This window comes from Panthera tigris, chromosome C2, assembly GCF_018350195.1.
Source record: "Panthera tigris isolate Pti1 chromosome C2, P.tigris_Pti1_mat1.1, whole genome shotgun sequence".
Classification (NCBI taxonomy): Eukaryota; Metazoa; Chordata; class Mammalia; order Carnivora; family Felidae; genus Panthera; species Panthera tigris.
The window spans coordinates 126,692,697-126,717,776 of record NC_056668.1 but is presented as its reverse complement, the minus strand read 5'-3'; the positions used below and the strand labels follow the sequence as shown (position 1 = coordinate 126,717,776).

Sequence of the window (25,080 nt, the reverse complement as noted above, 5' to 3'; positions counted from 1 at the left end):
AAATACTCTTTGTTAGAATCTACCCAGAAGCTCCATGTATCACCTCTAATTAAAGCTGCATTTTCTCAAGGGGCAGCATAATTTTCTTATTTATTTTTCTATGTTAAATTTCTAGTATAATAACAATGTTGTTAACTTCTGTGTCTTATTAGTGGTGTCTGATACCAGATGAGTTAAACAGGCTTTGTAGAATAGCCTGGCACTTTAACCATTATTTAAGGCATTAATTCTGTGAGAAAATATAGCTCAAGTATGCTTACAAGTTACGATCTAAAACTTTAATAACTGAACCTAGAAATGTTGCTTCTTTATAAATTAGGGGATGCCTAGACACAGGTTTTATTAAAATGTTAACTTATGGAATCTGAATATTAAGGAGATTCATTTTATAGTTACATGTAAATATATTTTCAGATGTAATAATTCACCATTATACAAATAAGAAATAATCTGTGCAGAAACACATTCATCACTTGGATTCCAAGATCAATTTGCCTGCTTTGGGACCCCAAACTCATATTCTGATCCTGAATTCTACAAGTTCCTGCAAAGAAAACTTTCTTTTCAGCAGGGAGTGGGGTAAGCAGTAGCAGAAAGAAATTAGCATTATTTAGCATTTATTAATGCTAGGAACATTTTCATATTTGAGTTTATTAAATTCTAATCATCTGTGGGAGTTGTGAGAAATGTAAGTTCCTTTTTTATAGATCCTTAATACAGACGAGCAGGTTGAGGCTCTGAGGCATTACATAACTTTCCAGTGGTCACTCAGCTAAGAACCAGTAGATCCAGGAATGGGACCCAGGACTGTCTGATCACTGCCCAGTGTTCACTGTCCTGGAAAGGATGGAGTCACCACCCCTCCCAAGACCTCTCCCCCCAACCTTTCTCTTAGCTTCTCTCCCTAAAGTTCAGCTTGGACTTGCTTTCCTCCATTTCCTCCCCTTGTGGCCTTCCTAGAATCTAGAGACTTCAGGGCACCCAGTTCTGTCTGAGTTTCTTCCATCAGAAATCTCAAAGGAAGGCACTTTCTAAATCCCCTGCTACTTGTGGATATCAGGATGATTGTTTATGCTTTTAACTTATTAAATACAAAACAAGTAGGCTTTTAAAGGCTGGAAAGCAAGTGAAAACACCTTGTTCCTCCTGGACTGATACATTAAGAAAATTACAGTGTAGCAGGGGACCCATGAATACATTCAGTTCACCACTCTCCTCTCCCCCAGTTTCCAGGGAAAGGGCTTCTGCTATGCTTGGGCAGCACAGGCCTGGGATTTCTCTGTGGTCTTCAGCTCTAGAACTGAATGGCCCAGCAACACTGGATGATTTACAATGGAAAGGGTCAAATACTTCTCAGAGAAGACAAGGAAGAGATGTGGAAAGAAGCAAGGGAAGAAGAGGAAAGAAAGGGAGAGACTTTACTGAGTGGACTTGGAAAGATAGATTAGTAAACCACAGTGTAGGATACTTTGGGTTTGCCACTCAGGGACAGCACCGATATTTTATTTGTTGAATCTTTAGTAAAAATGTAATTTTTTCTTTCTCCTGAGAAGCTTCTTTTGAATGTGCTGGGGTGGGTGGTGGTCAAATGGCCCATTTATACATAGGTTACAATCAGAAATCGTACTGGATCATCTAAACAACTTTTACGCTAGTGTGTTCCATGGGACTTGAATCTCAGGGGATGCTCTACAAAATAGGGCTTCTTGTTGAGAAAACAGCATTCTGTATTCCATTTTTGGAAGTTCTTAGAAATTCTATAATAAAAAATGAGATTAACTTTTTCAATGTACATTTTCAAAATACCTGGCCACAGAACACTTTTGTAAGTAACAGGTATTAACAATCCAAAGAACATGGACTCCATAGAATACTCTTGGGTAATGCCATTCCAGAGCATTCCATTTCAGAAATTACCTCTCATCAGAGATGAACTCCTGCCCCAGGGCATCCAGAATAACAAAACCCTGTACTTCACTTCAAAAGAGCAAAGGAGTGCAAAAACTTTACCAGCATAGGAAGTAGTTCTTCCTTCTTGTCATAGTAGAAAAGCTGTGGGTATTTTTCAGATAGTTTATATGTATATCATCACTATCATTTCTCCCACTGTGTAATTCTGGGTAACTTTTTTAACCTCTCCATGTCCCAATTTCCTCATTAGCAAAATGGAGATAATAATAGCTACCCCATAGAGTAATGCATGCAAGGCACTTAACAAGAATGTTTAACAGATGGTGGCTACTGCTATTATTAAAGAATACTCTGTACTTTCCGGAGGGAACAATATATTTGATAAGATGAGCTTTGTGTAAGCAGAAGCCATTATAATGGTATTTCTGTTGCAGTGACAATCACACTGTATTATAATTGTATGACTACACTAGATCAAGAGCTCCTTGAGGGCAAGCTCTGTTCTCTAAATTCCCTGGATCATATTCTCAGAAGAGTCACAGTAAATGCTTGTTGAATGAATTAGCGAGGAAGTCAAATGAGTTGACCATGCAGTAAGTTTTAGTCTGTCTCAAAGGAGGATGACTCAGAGCAGGTTTCCTGGAGACAAGGAGAGTCGGGAGCTGTGATGGTGAGGAAGGGCCTAAGGGAAGTAGGACAGGCAGAAGCAGTCTTTTGAGGAATCTATAAGGAGGAGACCAGATGTCTGGAGTAGAGAGTCTCTGTAGATGAGGCCTATTGAAAGCCTGAGGGGTGGCCTGGAGCCAGACTTTTTGGGGCATGGCTTCTCACAGGCTGACCACAGAGAGAACTAAGAAAAAATGCCTCATATCTGAGGGTACCTCTAGTGGACATTGGGCTGTACCAGGCATTCCAGACCTTCTCCTCTGCAATGTACATGATAGATGACCTCAAGTGCGTGACATATTCCCTGGTGCACTGCCTGAAAAGCCTCCTTCTCCTTCTCCTTCTCCTTCTCCTTCTCCTTCTCCTTCTCCTTCTCCTTCTCCTTCTCCTTCTCCTTCTCCTTCTCCTTCTCCTTCTCCTTCTCCTTCTCCTTCTCCTTCTCCTTCTTCTCCTCCTTCTTCTCCTTCTCCTCCTCCTTCTTCTCCTTCTCCTCCTCCTTCTTCTCCTTCTCCTTCTCCTTCTCCTTCTCCTCCTCCTCCTTCTCCTTCTTCTTCTTCTTTTTTTTTTGCCACAGCCCCTGAAGCATTTCAAAATGCAATTAAGGGAGAATGATGTTGTTAAGCCAGTAACCTTGAAACCACTTTAATTTATTTTTAAAGAATCACTCATGAATTTCAGCTCTTTACCATCATTCATAACAAATGCTTGTTAACACAGCTCACAGGGTCCCTCATGTGTGTTGCAACATGACATTTAAGAACCATGGGTCCAGTCCATTGTAAACCAGGAACCCTTTCCATCTGAGGATATCAGGGGAGATTTTTTTTTCAATGAGTGGTTCAGGGTAAGGCCCTGGCTGTTAACCAGGTGGAAGAGGGAGGGAATAACCATTTATAAAGCACTTATGTCCCAGACAGTGAGCTACACATTAGATTCATTTTCTCAATTAAATCTCTTGACACACCTGAAAGGGAAGAATCATTATTCATATTGTTCAAGTGAGAGAGGCCATTGGTACCAGGAAGGTATATTTCACTAAGGATGTTTGAAGAATTGGAAGTGTTAAATAAGGGTTTCCTCAATCTGAAATGCTCACTTTGTGCAAGGAGGTATCTCAATATCCTTTTCTGGGAGGCAGAATCTTTCATTTTCCACAGGCAGAGAAGGGCCTCTGACTGCCACTCTTCCATTAATTCTCAGATTATCTCTTTGTATTCCAGCCTGCCCTGCTGGGATGTTCAAGGCCAGCCAGGAAGCTGAGGGGTGCTCCCACTGCCCCTCCAACAGCCGATCCCCTTCAGAGGCGTCTCCCATCTGTACCTGCCGGACCGGCTATTACCGAGCGGACTTTGACCCCCCAGAAGTGGCATGTACTAGTAAGTGTCTAATAAGAACTCTGGGCTGTTGAGTTTGGTTCCCTGAGAGTGCAAGTGGCAGGCCTGGGGCAGGGGAGACTAAGACAGAAGAACAAAGCAGAAATGCTGGTTGTGGTGCTGAAGTGGACAGCTCCTGTGCTGGGCATGCAGACCCCCTCCGCTTAATAGCACAAGGTTGAGATTATTATGTTCTTTCTTACCTCTTTCTCCCAAATGAGAGAGTCTTCCTCTGGTCAAAGCAAGGCAGCTTCTTTCCACTAGATGTTAAAAATCCCAGCCTCAAGAGTTCTTGAGTGCAAAATCAAGATCCACTAGGCTATTGTAATAATTCCTAGTCAGCTCCTCCAAGAAACCCCATTGGGCCTGACAGCTGAATATTTTCTGTCTTCACTGCAGTTCCTGTATCTGTGTGACCAGGTTCCTCTCAAAGTCTAATAATTTTATTAGTTGCCCATTTATTTTGTAGTTTGCCTTCTCAGTTACCAAAGGAAGGTATTTGTGTGCCAGGACCAGATATTCATCTGCCTGTGTCCCTTCCAGTGCCCAGTATGGTGCAGCATCTGTGCCCCTGCCAAATGATAAGACCAGAGGCTGGGCTGCAGCACGCATGTCTGAGGCAGAAATTCTATGGGCAGAGGGGCTAATGCTTGGGCTTCACCGCTCTCCCATTCTCTGTTGTAGAGGGAAGGGCAGTCATCTTGCCAAAAGTGGATGAACGACAACTCCACTCCCTGGGTGGGAGTGGAAGAGGGGAGAATTTTGTCCCAATATTCTCCCCTGTAATCCTGGGGAGACAAGAAGCATTACTCTCCCCACACAGTGCTTTAGAGAACTTGCTCCCACTCTCCTGTGTGTTGTAGACCTGAAACAGGCATGGTTTTTTGTTTTCAGTATTCTCATTGTATTTGGAAGTCAGTGTTCCAGGGTAGCCTCTAGTTATGATATTACTTTTTTCTGCATTAGATGCTGTTGCCTGACTCCCTAGGCTTCCCTTTACCTCTTTGAACCAAATCCCTTCCTCCCACCCCCAGGATAGAAGGGCACAGAGGGAATGTTTCATATATACCTGCAGTTTGATGGACGGGAAAAATGACTCAGCTCAGTATAGAAGACTTTCTTAATTCTGGCCTTGCAGTGTATGTAATCTTTACTGGGGAAAGAAATGAAAGTATCTTCTAGATCAAGGTCCTGAGGTCGATCAATGCTTATAGATTTGAACTGAGGAAAAGCTCATCCTCTTGTAAACTGAATTTCCCCAGACCTCCCTCGCTAGTGCTTGACGTGAACAGAAATTATTCCATTTCTGCTGACTGGAGTCCTTGTCTTCCTGTGGTGGTATAGTCTCTACTGATTCCTGAGGTTCCCCTGTGGGTCTCTATGAGCATGTGAAGAATTATTTAATGTACTTCTTTAGAAGCTGAATCAGTGCTGCCTGGGTGTTCATCCCAAGGACTGGTCTCCATGAGTGCCAAAGCATATGCTCAGGGTCTCACCACTTCCCCCTAAAAACATTCCCGTTTGCTTCTGCCATGAACTCTTTCTCTCTGGCCAGGCTCCCTCTGCAGATCAACTCATGCAAATAGAACTCTGGGCCTCAAGCTTCCCACTTCAGGAGACATACCCTGTAAATCCATCCAGCCCCTGGATAAGGTCACCTACACGGATGGTAGGCCAAAGAGCAGATGCTCAGAATGCCAATGTGGGGCTGTCCTCCTTGCTATACAGCACCTCCCCTGTCCACCTTTCAAGGCTTATCTTCCAACCACCTAACGTGATGTGCTTGAACAAATAGGACCAATCCCTGGAATAAATAGCAATGTCCCAAAGCTTTCAGTCTGCACGCTGTAGATCCTCACTTCACTCTGCTTACCCATGTCCTGAGTTCATCTCATTAAAATCACACCTCACCGGTTTTTCTCTCCCATCTCTGGTCCAGCTAGCTCTGGGGATAGGCACACCTTCCTTGCCCCCTGTGGCCCCACCACAATCTCCCCACCTTACCCAGAGTGGGGATGAATGCTAGGCTTGCCCGTATGTGTCACCACGTTCTTTTATGTGGTTCTGTGCTCTTATGCCCCCAGTGTAGAGCACTAGGGTCAGACCAGAAATTGCCAAATCAAGGCCACACTTGTCTGTAGTGGTCAGGCCCCAGAGCAGCTCAAGGATGCATGATCCAGCCCCTGGTCCTGGCCTATGGGAGCAAGCACTTGGTGAGGGACCTGGAGGCCAGGCTGGGCTGCAACACAGTACTAGGCAAAACAAGTGTAAATAAACCTATTATTTTATTGAGCCTCATTATATATTTGATTTATTGTGTGCCAGGGAAGTACTGTATGAAAAAGTCAATTTGTTGGCTTTTATAATCTCATTAGGGTTTCCTTTTAAAGCATTCTAATTGGAGGTGCCATCTGTTCTCTTAAAAAGGCATCACACATCGCCACAGTAAATAATTTTTCAGATACAAGGAGCATATCTGGAACCGTTGAGGCCAGGCTTGGCCTTGCACTATAGCCTTGGGGACCCTGACTGGTTCCTCAAGTGGAGCAAGGCAGCCAGGCATGGGCCCAGCCTGGGAGAGGCCAGGGTGGGGAGGGTGCAGGTACTGGTTTACTTTCACGAGTGTGATTCTCCATCCATCCAATCAGGAAACAATTACCGCTCACCGGGACCCAGTGAGGACCCACGTAAGGGGTAGCTCTGTCCCTCAGTGGGCATCTGCAGGGTCTAGGTGGGTGTTGGGGAAAGGGGTCAGTGTTGGGAGTATCCAGGAGCCCAGGCCTCAAAGTCTGGAAAGGCCTCAGTCTTGGCCTGTTGCCATCATCTTTAAAGGAGATTCTATCATCAGTCATACTCATTCACTGACGATATTGAAATATTTTTAAAACCTTATGATTTAAAATATGTTCTTTTACAAAGCTAAAATACCTGTAGTGCATTAAAATGTGTATTTTTAATAAATCCGGTTAGTCTTCTGGGACTGGAATTTATTCTAAATTAATCTAAATGTTTAGAGTGCATGATAGCCTTTGTAGCCTTGTGTGGGCATTTCTTCATTTTCTTTTTAATCTCCTGGGTAAGCCTAGGACCCCCTTGACATTTGAGAGTCCCCTGGCATCCCTGTGTGTTCAGTATTGTCCTTGACAAGGTTCGTGGACTCAGCAGGGATTTGGATGCACCCCAAGGCAGTGCCACAGGGGCTGGTGTGCGCTCTGACTGAAGTCCAAGGAAGGGGCCCCCTGGGCCCGACTGTGATGATGTTACTGTTGCTGCTCTGGGGACACCCACTTCCCTTCTTCCTTCTTCATCGTGCTCACACCTCTTCCAGGATTAAGCAAAATAGTTTTATAGTCTTTGGCACAATGCCTGGTTCATAGTAAACTCTCAGTCGATGTTAGAACATGCTTTGGTTATATCCCTGGAAAGTGTGAAGATTACAGCAGATATGGAAGCTTCCAGCATGATAGAGTTCTAAAAATAAAAGTGATGTTCCCAGGGAGGGTCCAGGTTGACACGGTCTCTGGGCATCACAGCAGAATCCACTGTGTGGCCCCAGACCACTTGGCCTGAAGGTGCTGATGAAAACAAGTGAGGTTATGGCCACCAGAACCAGATGTACTGTGGGAGAAGGAGGGAGGTACAGACCGAGCATCCCAGACTTCAGACTTAGGAGGCTGAGAAGCTGGGCAGGAGTGATGGCCAACAAGACTGCCTTCAGTCTTCAGGGAGCAGAGCCCATTGAGTCCTCGGGGTCAGACATGCTTCTTTTCACAGGAGGCTCTGATGGCATGGCAGGTGTGACACAGTCAGCAGAGAGGGGGAGCAGCCAGGAACGCATGCGGAAGTGCACAGCAGTGTGAAACCAAGCACCAAAATGCACATCTTTGGTTTTAAATAATTTCTAGTTTACTGGGGGATGAAATGGAAAGGAGGAATTTATGGGGCAGGTAAAAATAGATAATTATGCCTTATAAAATTGCTGTCTGTGGAAAACTATGCAGAAGGACTGGTGTAAAAATAATTACCTTGTTACATTTCTGACCACCAAACCCTTTTTCTTTTTCTTTTCTTTTAAATTTTATTTATTTTTTATTTTTTTTCAACATCTAATTATATTTTATTTTATTTTTTTATATGAAATTTATTGTCAAATTGGTTTCCAAACCAAACCCTTTTTCTGTCACCCACATGGAAGGAACTTTGATGGATCACAGAGACAAGCTAGTGCCTATCGTGTTTCTTTATTTCTTCTTCAAATGTAGTGGGTTTCCCTCTACAGTTTTGATCATAGAAATGTAATGAAGAAGGGGCTTCAGAGATCATTGTTTTGTTCTCTGGGTCCTTCTGCTGTCCCCTCACGTAAACCCTCTGGGGTTCCCTGGAGACCACCCTGACCTCCCTCCTGACTCACATGGAGAGACTGGGAAGTGAGTGGTGAAGCAGGGGTTCTCAGTGTGGCTCCCAGGGGCGTGCCCTGGTGCCCAGTACAGCCATGTGAGCAGGGACTTCTCATCATCAGAACCAGGCATGATGGAACCCACAGCAGGAGCTTGGGAGAATAACATGTCTGATGTCATTGAGGCCCCAGGATGGAAGCTCAGGTCTGTCTGCCTCCAATGCCATGAACTCACATGCGGTGAGAGCTAAAATTTGGTAGCTCTTAGGAGGTCGCTGCAGATGTCCATGGCAGTAATCCACTCTTGAATTGACCTATAGGGAAGGATAGGAGTCCAGTCTTCCCTCACCCATCTCTGTACACTCCAGTTTCTCTTCCTTAAGCTTCTGCTTTCATTCTTTAAGGGCCTCCCCCTCTTTCATCCCAACCATCCCAGGGCAGCAGTGTGGTCCCCAAGGCACAAGGTTTATGCTCCTTGGACTGCCAAAAAGTGGCATTTCCCAGACCCTGGTCTTTCCAGGCAGGCTGAGTGGATTGGAGGAGTGTGCCAGGGACCAGAGGGTGGGAAGGGCATCGGGATGGCAGGAAAATAAGGCAGTCCTCTGCAGCCAGGCATGATGGCCTTCAGGGCATTGTGAAAAGTCTGTAAGGACATAGGCTTATAAACTTTATTCTACCAATCTTGAGTCCTGCTGGGCCACACTGCACAAGATCACCTGTAATGGTTTATTCTTTACAGCAGTGGCATTTAAATATTTATTTTTGAGAGAGAGAGAGAGAGAACAAGTGGGAAAGGGGCAGAGAGAGAGGGAGACACAGAATTGGAAGCAGCCTCCAGGCTCTGAGCTGTTAGCACAGAGCCCAACTTGGGGCTTGAACCCACAAATCATGGGATCATGACCTGAACTAAAGTCAGACACTTAACTGACTGAGCCACCCAGAAGCCCCCCAGCAGTGGTATTTAAATGCAGTTCCTGGGCAAGGAGCCTCAACATCACCTAGGAACTGGTTGGAGATTAAGAGTCTCAGCCCCTCCCTAGACCTACTGGATGAGAAACTCAATGGATTGGGTGGTGGGGAGGCAGTGATCTTAGTTTTAACAAGCCCTCTAGGTGATTCTGAAGCATTCTAAATTTTGAGAACATTGCTTTAAAATTAGGTTGGGTTTCTCTGTCCTCTGCTTTATGGCTCCTGGGGGAGAAAGGCCACTGAGTGAATTTCTGCAGGCTGAAACCACAGGGCCTGCCCCTCCCCATTAGTGTCCCGTGTACCAGGCTGGAGAAAGAGAGACAGAGACTGCAGATACCTGTTTGTGGAAGAGCATGGGTGGGTGTGATATGAGAGTGAATGTGGGAGTGTGCGTCAGTGGTTGTGTTTCAAGGGAAGGTCTCACTGGTTCTCAGCACACCCCCACCTGTCCTGGCTTGGTTGTCTATGCCTTTCTGGGGTGGTTGAAGCAGTGTGGAGGCCTCCAGCGCAGCATCAGCTAGGGCTGCGGGCATGATGGGAAACAGAAGTGGGTGGAGGTCAAGAAGCGTGGCCTGATTAGAGCAGGCTCGGGGAGGGCTGAGAGAGAAATTGAGGCAGAAGGAAAGTGAATGGTAGGGAACATTCACCTGAGCTCAGATGGAGGATTGGGTGGGGAGAGAATATAAATGGGTGATGGGCTCATTACTCATCTGGTCTTCCACCCCACTCGGCAGGAAATAGGTCAAAAGGAAGTCTTTGGGGCTGCCACAAAAGACCGCCAGGGCAGGGAGACCCCCCCCTCCCCAGGATCACAAACAAGCCACCTGAGTCAGTGATCCAGTTTCATGAATTGAGGACTGCTCGCTTGTCTACATGCCTGCTTTGAGGATGATCTTCAGAAGTGTTTACCTCTTTGAATGTAGGAGTTGCAACATATTGAAAGAGGGTTCCTTTACCCACGGCTTACCAGAGCTTTAGTAAGGGATACAGCGTGTATCCCATTCTGTAGGTAAAAGGCTGCTTGATTTTACTCTGATACATGATCCATGTTGCACATAAAAAAATATAAGTTGTGTTTTTTAGAGGGAGGTAGCCTGTGTTTTCCTTGAGATGGAATCTGGGCAGGGGTCATAGATGAACAAGAGTCCTAGGACAAGACGTTTCTCCAGGTGCCTGGATTTGGCTGGTTCATCCACCTGGATGCAGATTTGAGGGACTGTGACAGCAAGCTAAAAACTATTTATAAATGTCACCGCTGTTTCAGGAAGGGTCAGCGCTGCCTGTATAAACACACTTCCACACTTCTATCATCTACAATTTCCTTTCACAGTTGTTGACCCAAGTGGGTATAACCCTTAGGAGGCTTTGGATAGCTCTAAGTTTTAAGCTGACAGCCAGGGACACGCTACATTTCTGCTGAGGCATTTTATCATGAGGGTGTTTGGAGTTACAGATGGTTAACATTCAGAGCAGCCTTCTAGGTCCCGCCACCCAAATTCTTCCTCAGTGTCAGCCTCTCTCTCCAGCAACCCTGAATATTGTGATGACAGACAGCTGATATGTTTTGTGAGACAGCTCTATTCCATTGCCAGGCAGCCATCATCCATCACTGAGGAATCTTCTGGCCCCTGAGTTGGGTACTGCCTTCCTCCTCCCCTCACCCTTGGTCCACCATTGAGGACCAATGTTCTGCAGGCCAGCAGTTGTAGTGTTTAAGAATGAGTTCCTCATCCTTCCTGAATCACCTACCTTAGGCTAAACACCTGTTATATTATCTATTCCCCAAGACACGTGATTTCCTGAACTCCACCATCCTAGCTGGCCTTTTCTGAATCTCTCACATTTATCAATAAAACTCTCAAGATGTGGTAGCCAGAATGAAACATGTGACCCTCACCCCAGAGCACGGTTCAGTGGAAAAGTGATGGATCTTCTCCTCCTGGGGCTGGGATACTGTGGATTGCTCACTGTGATTCCAGTCCCCATGCCTTAGATCCTACCAGACTTTTGGCCACTAAACATCCAGTGGTTTTGTTTGTCCCTTCAGGAAATGCTACCCATTTGGGTCTTTTCTGCACTGACAAATGTGACTTCAGAAATTTTGTCTTGTGGAGTTAGTTAGGCATAGTGCTCTTTCAAGTCTAGATTATTTTGAATACTGATTTTTGTCATCTTTGAAATGAGAAGTATTAGCATAATTGTTAGGACTGTGGGCTCTGGAATCTGTGCCTGAGTTCAAGTCCTTCTTTGCTGCTTGCCGGCTGTGTGATATGGGGCAAGTGATAGGGCTTCACTGTGTCCTCATTTGCTTATCCATAAAATGGGCAGAGTATTGGTGTCTGCCTCACTGTGTTGTCAGGGGTATTACATGTCATAATACTATTTAGAACGCTGTTTGGCATACAGGAAGCACCCAGTGAAAGTAAGCAATTTCATCTTATCACTGTTGTTAGAGTCGCTCACCCGACTTTGATGCCATTTTCAAAGCAGCTGAAACCTAAGCACTGACATTATCACTTAGCTAACATTTCCTCCTTTGGTCCACAAGTATTTGTGTACTTTCTTTCAGTTACCACGGTTGAAATCTAGGCATGCTCTCTATACTCTTTTTCTCCATAGGCTCATAAACATTTGGAAAAAGAAACAATGTCATTTGGCCTGACTTATACTTAGAGACATGTGCCGGTTCTTGTCCCTCTTTTCTTGAGGCCCACAAAGCACCGGTTTAACTGTGAAGTTTCAGAAGGAGGAGGTGACTGAGGTAAAATGTAATCTGTTCTCTTCTCTCTTTTGAAAATGTGGAATGAAACTGTCCACCCCATGGTTCTAGGACCCCGTTGTGTCATGAATGCTCCTTGGCAGTCTTCAAGCAACGGCTCTGATGCCAAATTTGCAAGCTCTGGTCCCAGGTGGGGCTGGTCTGGGATACATGCTGGAACTTAATAGTAGCTAGAACTCGTGTTTCTTAAATCTTCCCTGCTCCAGTTCTCCACCTCAGAGGGGAAGACCATCAGAAATAGGTGACTCTGCAGCCTTTGTCCTCTGCCACCACCTCACCTCATCCCCAGGAAGGAAGGATGATGCCTTGCTTTGCTCACTCTGAATATTCTACACCAGTTAGAGCTATTCAGATATAGGACTGCCTCTGTCCACTGGACTGGGAGCTCTTTGACATGCTAATCTGATTTATTTTACCCTCTCCATGACCTTATACAGTAGGTACCCAACACAGTTAAGTGTTAAGAGTCCTGCTGTTGGAATCAGGTAGCCCAGGATTGACTCTTGGCTCCACCCTTCCCTTGCAGCATGGCCTTGGGTAGATTATCTAACCTCTCTGAACCTCTGTTTCTTTTTCAAAAAAGGAAGCTATAGTTTGTCATTGTACCCACTCTGATAATGAATGTAAAATACCTCAGTACTCAAAGACATATGGGAAGTGCTCCATAAATGGTTGTCATTGTTTTGGTTGTTATGAATAAGGATAAGAGGTGCGTCAGGGTCATATCTAAATTGCCTAATCCAAAATAAGAACAGAATAAAAGTGTGGGGGAAATGGGAATTTTAGAGCAAATATTCCTGGAGATCCATTCTCGGTTGGCTGAATTGTGACATCATCACCCCCTGTGTCCACCCCATCATAATGTGATCACAAATCTGTATATCATTTATGTAGACCATCTTGGTCCCCAGCTCCTCACAGGTGGTCTCCAGATGGCCTCCTGATTCCTCCAGTCTTCCCTCTTTCATCCATAGTATTCAGTATCAGACCCTGATCCAATTCTGACACCAAAAGGCCAAGCCCACATGTCATGGTGGAGTCTGGGATGTATCTCACGCCTAGATCTCTGTCCAGTGCTGTCTCTACGGTCGCCATTCAAGATCACCACTGTCAGTTAGCCCTGGAACCCATATCAACCCACTCCACCCCCTTGCTACTGGCCATTGACCCTGATAGCCAGCTTTGGAATCTACCCTCAGCACCATAATGACAGGTGTCGGGGGGGGGGGGTCCCTGGCTCCACCCCCTCTTTCATTCCCTGACCCTCTAGTTTGCCATATTGGAAACCTGGTAGCAGCCAATACTTTCTCAATCCAGAACTGTGACCTTCCAGATTTCCTGGTTTGGTAACACACGTGAATGTGGCAAGGATACCAGAACCAAGACCCACATACATCAGCATGGCTTCACTTGTGTTTGACAAAGAGTGGGACACGAGGTGTCTTTGACTCTCATCAAAGATTTAGAAGGAAGCCACTTTCAACTTAGTGTAAAGGTGGATTACAAACATTGTCCAGAGACCAAAAGCCTCCTGAGTAATTAGCAATCTCCCCCTAACTGGAGGTGTGCAAGAGGGGTGCTTGTGAGGCCTGCCAAGGGAGCTCCTGAATTGTGTGGGAAGGTGGGCAAAGTGAACAAAAGTGGATCTCATAGTCAGTTTGTGTATGCCCATGCTCTCTGAACTATGTGTGGCATAAGACGGGGATGCCAGCGTTTTGTAGTGATTTATTTTGAAACTGTGTGTCTGGTCTTCTGAGAAACTTGGCACACAATTGGCTGGAAAGTGCCCAGTCGGAGCCAGACACCTGAGAACTCTTATGATATGGGGTTGGCTGTGGGCTTAAAGGCTGGGCTCTCCAGTGGATAAATGATCATAAATGACTTTGCAGAGGAAGAGCAGGCTTCAGTCTGAGGTCAGCCTGTGGAAGGGCCAGGATTCCCTCCAGCCTGTGCCAGAGGCCACCCTCCATCCCACTCAGTCAAGAGTGCTCTAATTCTCAAGTCACATGAATGACTTATCTCAGAGGCAAAAGGGCAGAGGGCCAGAGGCTGCCTGGACACAAAGGCCCCTCTGTCGTTCCGCCCCCTTCTGTAGAGAGAAGGTCAGGGCAGTGGTAATAGCAGTGTGCTGCCTTCCGCATGGCTCTGGGCTCAGACTTGCAGGAGATACCCAAGGTGACCTTTTGAGCATCTCCTCTGGGTCACCTCTGAGCTCTGTTCACCTTGGAAATGGGGACAAAGATGTTCGATGTTGCCGTCTGGAGTGAGGCCTTCATGGCATCTGTGTAGTGAGATGAAGCTTGGTATAGGCTGGCTCTGCTGGGCCAGGTGTACACAGAAAGTGGGTGGTTTGGTGGGGGCGAGTGGGCCGTGGGTGGTGGGAAGCACTGGGCACCGCCAAGCCCTGACGGTGCTCGGTGAGCACAGATGGAGGGCCGCTCGGTTCCCACAAAAAAGCACACTGTCTGCTGGCCAGTAAAGGGGAACTGTGAGTAAGGTGAGAATTTGCTCTGCTTGAGAGTGAAGGGCAGTGTTTGTGCCCATGTTCAGTGAAGAGGCTTGTGCTTGTGCCTGTGCCTGTGCCTGTGCCTGTAGCCCCTGCTCAGGACTTGGGGCCAAGGCCTATTCTGAGGAGATGTCACATGCTGTGTCCCATGGCGCTCGACCATGCCGGCCACAACCGATTAGAGTGGGAACGCACGTGCATGACAAGACTGAGAAAATCGCTGACTCTGACTGAGGTCTTACCACATGTGAGGCAGGCACAGTGCTAAGCGCCTGACATGGATCTTCTCAGTCTCACAGAAGAGAAGATAGGTACTCCTGTTATTCCCAATTTATAGGTAAGAAAACAGAGGCCCAAAAGGGCTTACACATCCGTGAGTGGCCAGGCCTGATTTCACCCGGGCCTGACTGGCAAGATTCAGGTCTCTTTACCCTCAGTGCTAAGTTGCTTCCGTCAGGAAGGAGGATGCTCTGCCTCTGAGGCGGCATGGCACCAATCTAGTGACACCCCATTTCGGACAGTGAAGGATCACATTTCATGGGCTAGGACTCATCATGTGATTTCTAGTGTCTGGGAAGCCTATCTTCTGTGAGACTGGGGAAGAGAGAATTGGGTGGAGGAGGCACCAGTGACTTCTGCTGTGTTACACAGCACCCCCCGCCCCGGGCAGACATTCGGGCTAACTCCATCCTTTTCCTAATATAAACAATATTGCTGCAAAAATGCTCAGACATACCTTGGGGGGCACATACGCTTGTATTTGTGCAGGAAGTTCACCTGGAAATAGAATTGCTGGGTTGGTGGGCACATACACTCAGAAAGGCAATCAATATTACCTAAGTGCTCTCCCAAGGGACTCATCCCATTTACACCCCTTATGTGCACCTTGCAGAATTCTCCACATACAGGCCAGCTTTTACTTTTTGCCAATTTGACTGATCTCCTAGTATTTTTGAGTAGTATTTCCCTAATTATAAATTAGGGTGTACTTTTCATATGTTTCTTGACCAGTTTATTTGTCTTCTGGGAATTGACTGTTCATAACCCTTGCCCTTTTTCTATTTTAAAAAATTGATTTCTAGATGCCCACTAATTATACAGGGCATTCTCCCTCCCACCACCGCCCCAGCCCTCCACTGATTTTTAACTCTACTTATGGGTATAGTTTTTTGTGGGGGGAGGTTGTCATATTGACATTTTTATTTAAACCCAAACCTGACCATCTTTTTCCTTCTGGTTTTGGGGATTTGAATATTGACTTTTTGCCTGGGTTTGGTATATGTCCTCCTGCTCTAAGGTATAAAAACAGTCTCTGTATTTTCTATTAATAGTGTTTATGTTTAGCTCCTTCCTCCATCTGGAATTTATTTTTGTGTAGGATGTGATACTGGTGTTCTTACATCTTATTAAAAATAACATCCCATCAACTCCACCTGAATTGTCCACATGTTAGTGAGATGCCCCTTTTATTATTTACTAAATGCCTGGTACATACTGACCTTTATTTTTTTCCTGTTGAGAGAATGTTCTGTTCTGGCATCACTTCTAAGCTGTTCTAAAGATGGTACCTTTATAAACGTTTCAATAACTTGTAAATCAAACCCCTACCTTCCATTCGTCAAAAATGCCTTGCCCATTCTCAAACACTTTTTTCTTCAAGACGAACTGTGAAATCAGCTTGGCGCATTTCATTAAGCAGTCCTATTAAATTGAGATTGGGGTTGTATTGAATATATAGATTGCTTCAGGAAGGTCTGTCATTTTTATGATATACCTCTCTATCCAGGAGCACAGTATTCAAGTCTACTTTTGTGCCCTTATGTAAAGTTTTATAGTTGTCTTAATACAGGTATTATTACACAGGACTTGTGAGATTTAATCCTAGGTACCTTATGGGGTTTGTGGCTATTGTGAGTAGGTACCTTTTTTCATTATATTTGAAAATAGGTTCTGGTTACTGTTAAGAGATGGCTCCTTAGTAGTGAGCTTCCATCGCTGGAAGAATAAAGAGAGGCTCGGGCGCTTGGGTGGCTCAGTCAGTTAAGCATCTGACTTCAACTCAGGTCATGATCTTTCAGTTTGCAACTTTGAGCCCTGCATCGGGCTCTCTGCTGTCAGCACAGAACCTGCTTCAAATCCTGTCTCCCTCTCTCTCTGCCCCTTCTCCACTAGCATGTGCTCGCTCTCTCTCTCTCTCTCTCTCCCCCCCCCTCCTCCCCCTCTCCTCTCCCCCCCTCAAAAATAAAAATAATTAAAAAAAAAAAAAGAGTCTGGCCAACCAGGTAGGGACTGTAGAGGGCATTCACCACCAGGGATACACCATGATCTCCAAGGTTTCTTCCTGTTCTGAGAATAAGTGTGTCTATAAAGTGTCAGAATAGGGATTTGATTTTGGATGACCTGTAACTTTCTGGGAGGAATACCTACTTTTTCAATTTCTCTTTTTGCCCCCTTGGCCTTGAATTGTTCTCTTTGGAACCTGAATCTTTTCTGTATCCCTAGAGAGAGTCTCTTTGAGAACTGAATGAGATAATGTCTGGCAGATTCTTCTCTGTATTCCCAGGGAAAACCGAATGAATAATCCACGAATCTGGGAATGCATCTCCACCAGCCTTGTCAGTCAGTGGTTTCTGTGGCTGTAGTACAGGTGCCCACCTCCCCTGCAGATTTTGGACCTCTCAGGGCATATGTCAGTGAATTTTTATACCATAATCTTATACAAAGGGCATAGCACATAGTAGGATCTCAATAAACATGTCTAGCTCTATCAGTCACAGATCAATGAAAGGTGAGGCTCAGAGAGTGTAAGTGACCTACGTAAGGTCACACTGTGGCAAAGCTGGCCCTCAGCCCCGATCTTTTTCCTTATGAGTCTGGTGTATCTCTCACCACTCCACAAGGCCACTGAGCCTCATTGCAGGGCTGGGAAAGAGGTCTTGGAGGCCATGTCTTTAAGATGACATATGCCCTATAGCTCTCCTGGACTTGAAGTATCTCCAAGAAATCTGCAGGAGAGAGTCATGTCAAAGTTTCCCTCTCTCTGGCCTCACCTTGGGCCACAAATAGAAGATTAAGCCTTGTATACCTCCCCACCCAGGCAGTGGTGGGAGACATTCCTACTGAAATACGCTGCCTCTCCAGGTACAGGCATCTCAGACATCCTCCAGGGGTTCTGCAGCCTTGTAGAAATTAGACGCTTGGGCTTTAGCTCAGGCCAGGTAGAGGGGCCATCTTTTTTCCCAGAATGTAATCCACCCCCTCTCTCCCAGACAATTAGCTCCATTGAAGCAGGAGAAACAAGAAGTACTTTCTACAAACATTGCTGTTTGGTGAAATGTGTAACATTAGGTTCTCTGATACTCCCGAAATCCCTCTCAGCAGGGTCCCTCCTTGTTTTGACTAATCATTTCTTCTTATTACTAACTGTTATGATTAGGAGAATTGCCTGAGTACAGGCCCAGTGTTTCCAAGACCCTAATGAGCAACACGTGCAGACTTGCTCAGCATAGTGCTGGAACCACGGCTGCTCTGTCTCTCTAGGGAAGCTACTGAAACAGCTCAGGAACAAGAGCCTCCTGCCATCCTGAGAGACCCATCCCCCCACCCCCAGCACCCGGATGCATTTGCATTACTCCTGCACCTTACACCCTTAGGTGCCTCCACCCTGGGTGGAAGAGTTGCTAAGGATGAGCTTTGAGAGTGGCCAGGCCTGGACTCAAGTCTTGATTTCATCACTCACCAGCCACATGACTTGAGCAAGCTACTTAATGTCTCTGAGCTACAGTTTCCTCATATGTAAAATGGGGACAATAGTTCCTACCTTGTTGAATGTTGGGAGATGGGATTTTATTAAGTAATATACCAAAATACCTAAGGTAGTACTTTGCATATAGGGTTTGTTATTAAAACAAATCTCAGAATTCCATATATAACTCCGCGAAATGGAAACCAAAGCTCTGCTCTTACAAATGATCCTTGTAGGAATCTACTCTAGGAAAACAGCCAGTATTAATCACTCAGTTAGTGGCATAAAGCACACAAGTCCCACCAAATCAATGTCTTATCCTTCTGACGACCATGCAGATGGCATAGGTGTCTGTCCACTGGAAGCCTATGTCCCTGGGTTCATTTTAAACTGGTTCCAAAGGTGGCATAAAACTGTCTCTGGGAATATTGGGATCTAGGACTGTTAGGAAAAATAAAGCAACATGATTTCCCCAGGTTTCAACCACCTCTCATCCTTGTCCCAGGGGGAGTCTATATTTTGAGGGGAGCAACCAGGGTGCCTCACTTGCAATGGGACAGGCACCACTCAACTTTCTAGCCCTGCTGCCTCAGGCCTCCAGCACAACCGCCTCTTTGGAAGGGACACCTCAGAACTTGACACATTACCATCTTCACATTAAGCAAAACAGTGTTCCAAATGTCTGGTGCTCATCACTCACAAATTGTAGGTAGTCCTTGGTCTTTTTTTTTTGTAAGGATCTCAATAAAGTCCCTCTAAGCTTCTACTATTGAGTGGAGGTTGCCTCACTAGCCCATTTTGATGCCACTACTTTCCACCAGGTCTCTGATAAATTATTTGTGGTTTTCTGATCTGTCTTCAAACAGCCACCCCACATCCCCCAATAAGACTTGAAAACTCTGGCTGCCACTGGCTCCTATTATTGTAGTGTTATTGGTGCCTGACATAGAATCTTAGGAACTGCCCCACTGCTGTCCAAGGCACCTCTGTGAAGGGGGATGGGAGCACGCAGGCACATACCCCTCTCCAAAGTTCTGAACCAGCATGTTACAGGACATCACAACCCTTTCCTTTAGGACAGTGGGCATTCCTGTCCAGTTTCTCCCAGAAACTCTACACCTACTGCAGGAATGATGGGAGAGGAATTGGCATCCTCAGGATAGAAAGAGAGAGGGAGAGAGAGAGCTGAACTTAGGCTGGGGAGTGTCATAACTATATATGGCACCTAAAAAAATAAAGAAAAGTTTCTTTGTTTGGTATTGTTTTTAAATAACCAGATACCAAAGAAGGAACTACAACTGAATGTGGGTCCACTTCATGTTTATTCGATAACTCTACTACATTTCTGATAATTGCAAAATTTCCCTCTTTTGGCTTATGTTACCTTCCAACCCATCCTGATTTTAGCCCTCTATGCTGTATTGAGGGAAAAGACATAACAACCAGCCTGACCTGGTTTGCTGCATATTTTGCCTCCATAAAAGACCTCGTCATACCTCTACAGCTCTGTTTCCATGTCCGCCTCTGTTCCTAGACTTCTATCTGTCTCTCTATAAAATCTTAAAGGACTTTCTCCTTTCTCCAGAAAGCTTCCCAATTATTCAGACATAGTTCCTTAAGTATCTCTTTCATAGTGAGCAATAAGTAAAGAGATGTCCCAATAGTACTGTAATTTTTTATAACCAATTCTCACCACCCCACCCATGTCTTCCTGGGCCCCCATGCCATGCTTTTTGCACCATCCCTACTCCTGGTGTCATTTTCTGATCTCCCTCTCCATCCCCTCTTAACCCTTAGCCCACATTAAAGTATGCAGTCAGTTTTCCAAACTACTGTCTTGACTCTGCTCAGCCACAAGAACATTATCTCTGCATTCTTTTGACTTACAATATTTAAGAATCTTGAGTATCAACTGTCCTTCTTGACCCATTCCCAAACGGTATCTCTATCCTTTCTCCTAAAAGAAGACTGAGTTGAGGATGTAGTTTGCTGTAGGGGTAAAGGATGTATTTCCCTGCCCATAGGGTGAGAGAGAACAAGCAAACCCAGATTCCATGTTAAAGCCAGACCACCTCTTGAGAGGCTAAGGAGCAGATATATAGGAGCACAAGAAGGTTAAAAAGAGCTGGACCCATTCTGGAGACACAGCCCCATGCCCAAGATTAGGGCTCTCCTCCTTCCTGGATGTGTTTTCAGGGATTAGTGCCCTAAGGTGTATAGACTGGAGCACAGCCTCCAAGTCTGTACATGTAGCTCCAACTGGTAGACAAGGCCCCAGACACCATCTCTGAATATTTTGTTCTGCACTGATCTTATCTTTTCCCAGACACCTATAACTCTTTGTGTCTGTATTACTTACTTTGATCCTTAATTGTATGTGTCCACAGATTCTAGGACCCATGGGTGTGGGGTCTTGCCTGACTAGAAAGCGTCTGGGCTCCCCAGCATCATGGGCTGTGGCTTCCATAGCTTCATGGCTTTCACAGTGCCAGCACAGTTCTGGGCATGGGGTCTCTGCTCAATGAATGAGGGGCTGCACAAGATCAATCTTAATTGAATGAATGGTTCAGGGCTCCAAATCATCTAATAATGGCAATACTAATTATAATAGCAAGTGATATTTATGGAGTTCCTCTGTGTACAGGCCACACAGCTAAACTCCTTAGGTATATTATCTCATTAAATCCTCAAAACTACCTCTTTTCAGTTGAGAGTATTAAGGCTTAGAAGTTCACCATCTCAAGGGTCACCAACAAGAGATTATTTTTGAACTTGGTTGCTGTGAACATCTAGGGTGTTCACTGGTTAGTTTCAAGGAACTATGAACCCCTCAGAGTCTCTGAAAACCCATGTTTGTGTTTAAGTATTTGTCCATTTTTCTGGGTAACATCTTTCTCTTTCGTCAAATCCTTCAAGCAGTTGTGCACACAATGTGGAGGATCCCATCTCTGGCCTGACGCAGAACAGTGCAATCTCAGCCTGCACATAGGGTCTCCCTGGAAAGCTTCACCTCATTGTGGTTGTCACCCTCACCAGCTCCCCATGGGGAGGGATGCAAGTATATAGATCCTGGCTGCAGCAAGGCACAGTTAGCTGGACCCTACCTGGTTGGCACCTTGGACCAGGCTGAAGTTCACATCTAAATTCTGAGACCAGGAAGTTGGCCTTATTAAGATTCCTGATAAAGGAATTGGCTTTCAGGGCTGACCTATCTTCAGCAGATTTTCCCTTTGATTACTCAGGAGTGCTCTTATTTCCAGCTTAATGCCTACAAATAAACTCACTCACCCTGTCTCTCCATTCTTTAAAAAAAAAAAAAAAAATTCATCCTGCCCAAATCACATTAAGAAGCAGGAGATTCTATCTCAGTATGGCAACACTTGGGCTAATCTTGTGTCTCTAGAAGGATCTTTTCTGTTTAACTCTTTGAGGTCCCAGTGCCAACTATACTCACGCAGGCTGAGCCAACCTCTCAGGCACATTCTGGAAAACACAGAGCCCTATCCTCATGACCCAGGACCTACCATGCCCCTCCCACTTAAGCCAGCTCAGTGGTTTTCCCATATTTTAAAAGGACTGAGTCTCTTTAGCCCTTTTCACAGGAAGCTTTCATCAGTAGTAACCGTGGCAACAGATCAGAGAAGCTTCAAAAAGCCTGTCTGTATATAATTAAGAAAAACGAGGACATGGACGCAAGAGCAGGGAGCTTTAGACAAGGAGACTGTGGCTCTGAGCCCCTACCACTGCACGCACTGAGGCCTTTTGCTGACGGAGATGAAGAATTTTCTTCTCTTTCTGGCCTCCCCCTCTACTCCCCCCGCCTTTTGACATTTTTGTTTGGTTGCCTCAGTTGGCCTCCTTCCTGAGGATGTTGAGTGGAGCTCTGGTTCTGGACAGACACTCCCCACAGGGGTAAGGGCCTCAAGCCCAGGGAGTGCTGCTTGGAGGGGTAGAGGTGGCCTAGCACCTTTGTCTAGGGACATTTATTCTGAGGCCAAACATGCTGTGGTCAGACTCTCCCAAGTACAGGCAAGGCTGAGCAACCTGCTGGCAGGAACGTGCCCTTATCATTAGGCTGATGGAGCACAGACCAGGGACCATTGCCATTTTAGCTACCCAGAGACTGGCCCCTGGCTTGCCCTGCCCAGAGCAGGCCTCCTGGGAAAAGGGGCAGGAGCTAAGCATTGTTGGGAGGCAATCTTTTTTTTTTTTTATTTCTTTAATGTTTATTCATTTATTTTGAGAGAGAGAGAAAGAGCTTGAGCAGGGGAGCGGCAGAGATGGAGGGAGAGAGAGAATCCCAGGCAGGCTCTGTGCTGTCAGCACAGAGCCTGATGTGGGTCTAGAACTCATGAACCATGAGATCATCACCTGAGCCAAAATCAAGAGTTGGATGCTTAGCCGACTGAGCCACCCAGGTACCCCATTGGGAAGCAGTCTTAACCTGGGGGCTATTTTATTTTATAGCACTTATTTTTATCTGAAGTCATGTCATTTATCTCCCATGTTTCCTTCTTTCTTTCCTTTCTTTCCTTCTTCCTTCTGTCTGTTTTCTCTCACCAGAATGTAAGTAAGTTCCATGGGAGCAGAAGTTTGTCTATCTGGCCTTTCCCTCACCTCTGAGTGCCTAGAATTACACAGGAGTATTTGTTAAAGAAGTGAGTGAGTGAATGAATGAGTAGTGAACAGGATCCCAATCACTGTTTGTGGACCAGACTCGGGCCATCTCCACAGATGTGTACTGTGAGCCCAGGCACTCTGCTGGGCTCTGAAACAAGACACACCCCTACTCTTGAGGACATGGTGGGGAAGGACACACAGCAAGACATATTTGGGTTCTTCTAGCTTTCCTTGAAAGGAAAGGATTCAGATATACGCAGTTCTGGAATCAATAAACATGGGCCCTATAGGTCCCCATAGGTCCCCATTCATGCCCCATGGATGCATTTGTTCTGGAAAGCAGCCATGAAAGAGAATGGTGCAGTAGTTGCTTTATATGAAGGCTGTGTCTAAATAACCATGAAAAAATCTTCTTGGAAACCTGCCACTTTTCTTCCTGAGCCGGGAGCAGGCACGGGGCAGCATCAAATGGGATCATCCCACCTGCCAGGGACACCACTGGATCAAGGGACAGGGAAGTCCTCTCCAAACCAGCTCCTCACTTGCCACCTTTATCTCACTAAAGCCTCTACCACTCAGGGCCACAAGCAGTCTTCCCTGTTACCACAACTGTATCCTCCCTCTGCCCCACAGCAGGGCATCTCATGCTGGGATAGGGTGATCTTAAGTTGTGCACCCTGAGCAGAGGTCAAAACCAAGTGTGAGGAGCCTCCCCTGAGCAAAGAGCTGGGGCATTGGAACCACGGAGATAAGCCAGCCACAAGCTCCCACCCACCAGGAAGCCACAGCGTGGTGAGTTCAACACAGAGGAAGAGATCATCACAGTGCAATAATGGAATCTGTGTTAGCATCTAGAAATAGGCTTATGGAAGCCCAAGGGTGGGGGGTACGTGACTGCAGGCATCAGAGAAGCCTCCTGGTGAAATTGAGTACTAGATCTTGGGTGGTGAGCAGGAGTTCATCAAATGGATAAGGAGGAAAGGAATTGCAGACAGAAGAGAACACTGTGCAGAGGCTCAGGGGCATGAAGGGAGTTTAGTATGCACAGGAAATCACAGGAATCTTCCTACAGGCCACAGTATAAGGCCACTTTGAGGGTCAAGTGACCAGGGATAAGATCATGAGTAAGACGACTACATGGGGACTTGAAGGATGTGGAAAGGAGGTAAACTTTTGGGCAGTTGCAGTTTGAGCAGGGGAACACTATGATCTCATGGGCATTTCAGAACCCACTCTCTGGCAGAATAGAATGGACAGGAGGGGTGCAAAGCAGTGTGGGAGGATTCACAAGAAGGCTGTTGCTCTAGGGCAGGAAAGTCCACAGGGCCTGGAGTTCTAAGGGGGTGAAGATATTGAGGAAGGGAACATTCTGAGGACAAAGAGGTGGGACATCACTGTAGTGACTGAATGTGGGGGACACAGAAGATGTGACTGTCAGGGTCTGGCTACTGATCATGCAGGGTGTCAAGCAAGGGAAGGACTGAATGGCATTCTCTGCATTTGTCAGGTGGGATGCCAAAAGAAAAGCAGTGACGGGGGGGGGGTGCGGGGGGGGGGTAGTAACTGGACTGCACTTGCCCAAGCAAGGAGAGAGGAGGCCCTCCACTTTGGAAAACTTGGCTGGAGGGCGAAGAAGAGAGGGCAGTCAACATAGATGCCAGTGGTGCTGCTTTAGCTTTTAAAATAGCAAAAATCTAATGGGAGTTTAAGTGGAGAAGGTGGAGCCAGGGGAGAAGGTGAAGATTAAGGTCATGGGAGAAAGGAGATAATGACATGGGGAGGCCTCCACAGGGTGGGAAGAATGGGTGGTCCCTCTCCTGGGCAGTACCTATCTCTGCTCTACCAACCAAGACTGCTTTCCAGTGATGGCGTCCCAAAGCTGCAATAAGATAACATTGTTAAAGAATCCTTCCACACCCAGCAGAGAGCAAGTGCTGGATGAATGTATTTATGACGAGTATGAGAGATGGTGGCCTGTGGCAGAGGCTAGGCTGTCTGCTGAGACAGGGAGCAGTGGCACTGACCACTGGGAGCTTGTGGTCCAAATCTCATCAGTCTGAGCAAACAGACGTGTCCAAGACAGGCACTGGCCAATATGCACATTAACGAATAGTG

The 25,080-nt window shown here is 46.0% G+C and overlaps 1 protein-coding gene across 3 annotated transcripts in view; it reads left to right on the top strand.

Moving 5' to 3' along the window:
• EPHB1 (EPH receptor B1) overlaps window positions 1-25,080 on the top strand; it is a 322,262-nt gene that overhangs the window by 175,388 nt on the left and 121,794 nt on the right. For all 3 annotated transcript variants that reach the window (XM_042999022.1, XM_042999024.1, XM_042999023.1), the window contains exon 4: window positions 3,798-3,953. In XM_042999022.1, the coding sequence (XP_042854956.1) occupies window positions 3,798-3,953 (156 nt within the window). The remainder of the gene's footprint in view (window positions 1-3,797; window positions 3,954-25,080) is intronic.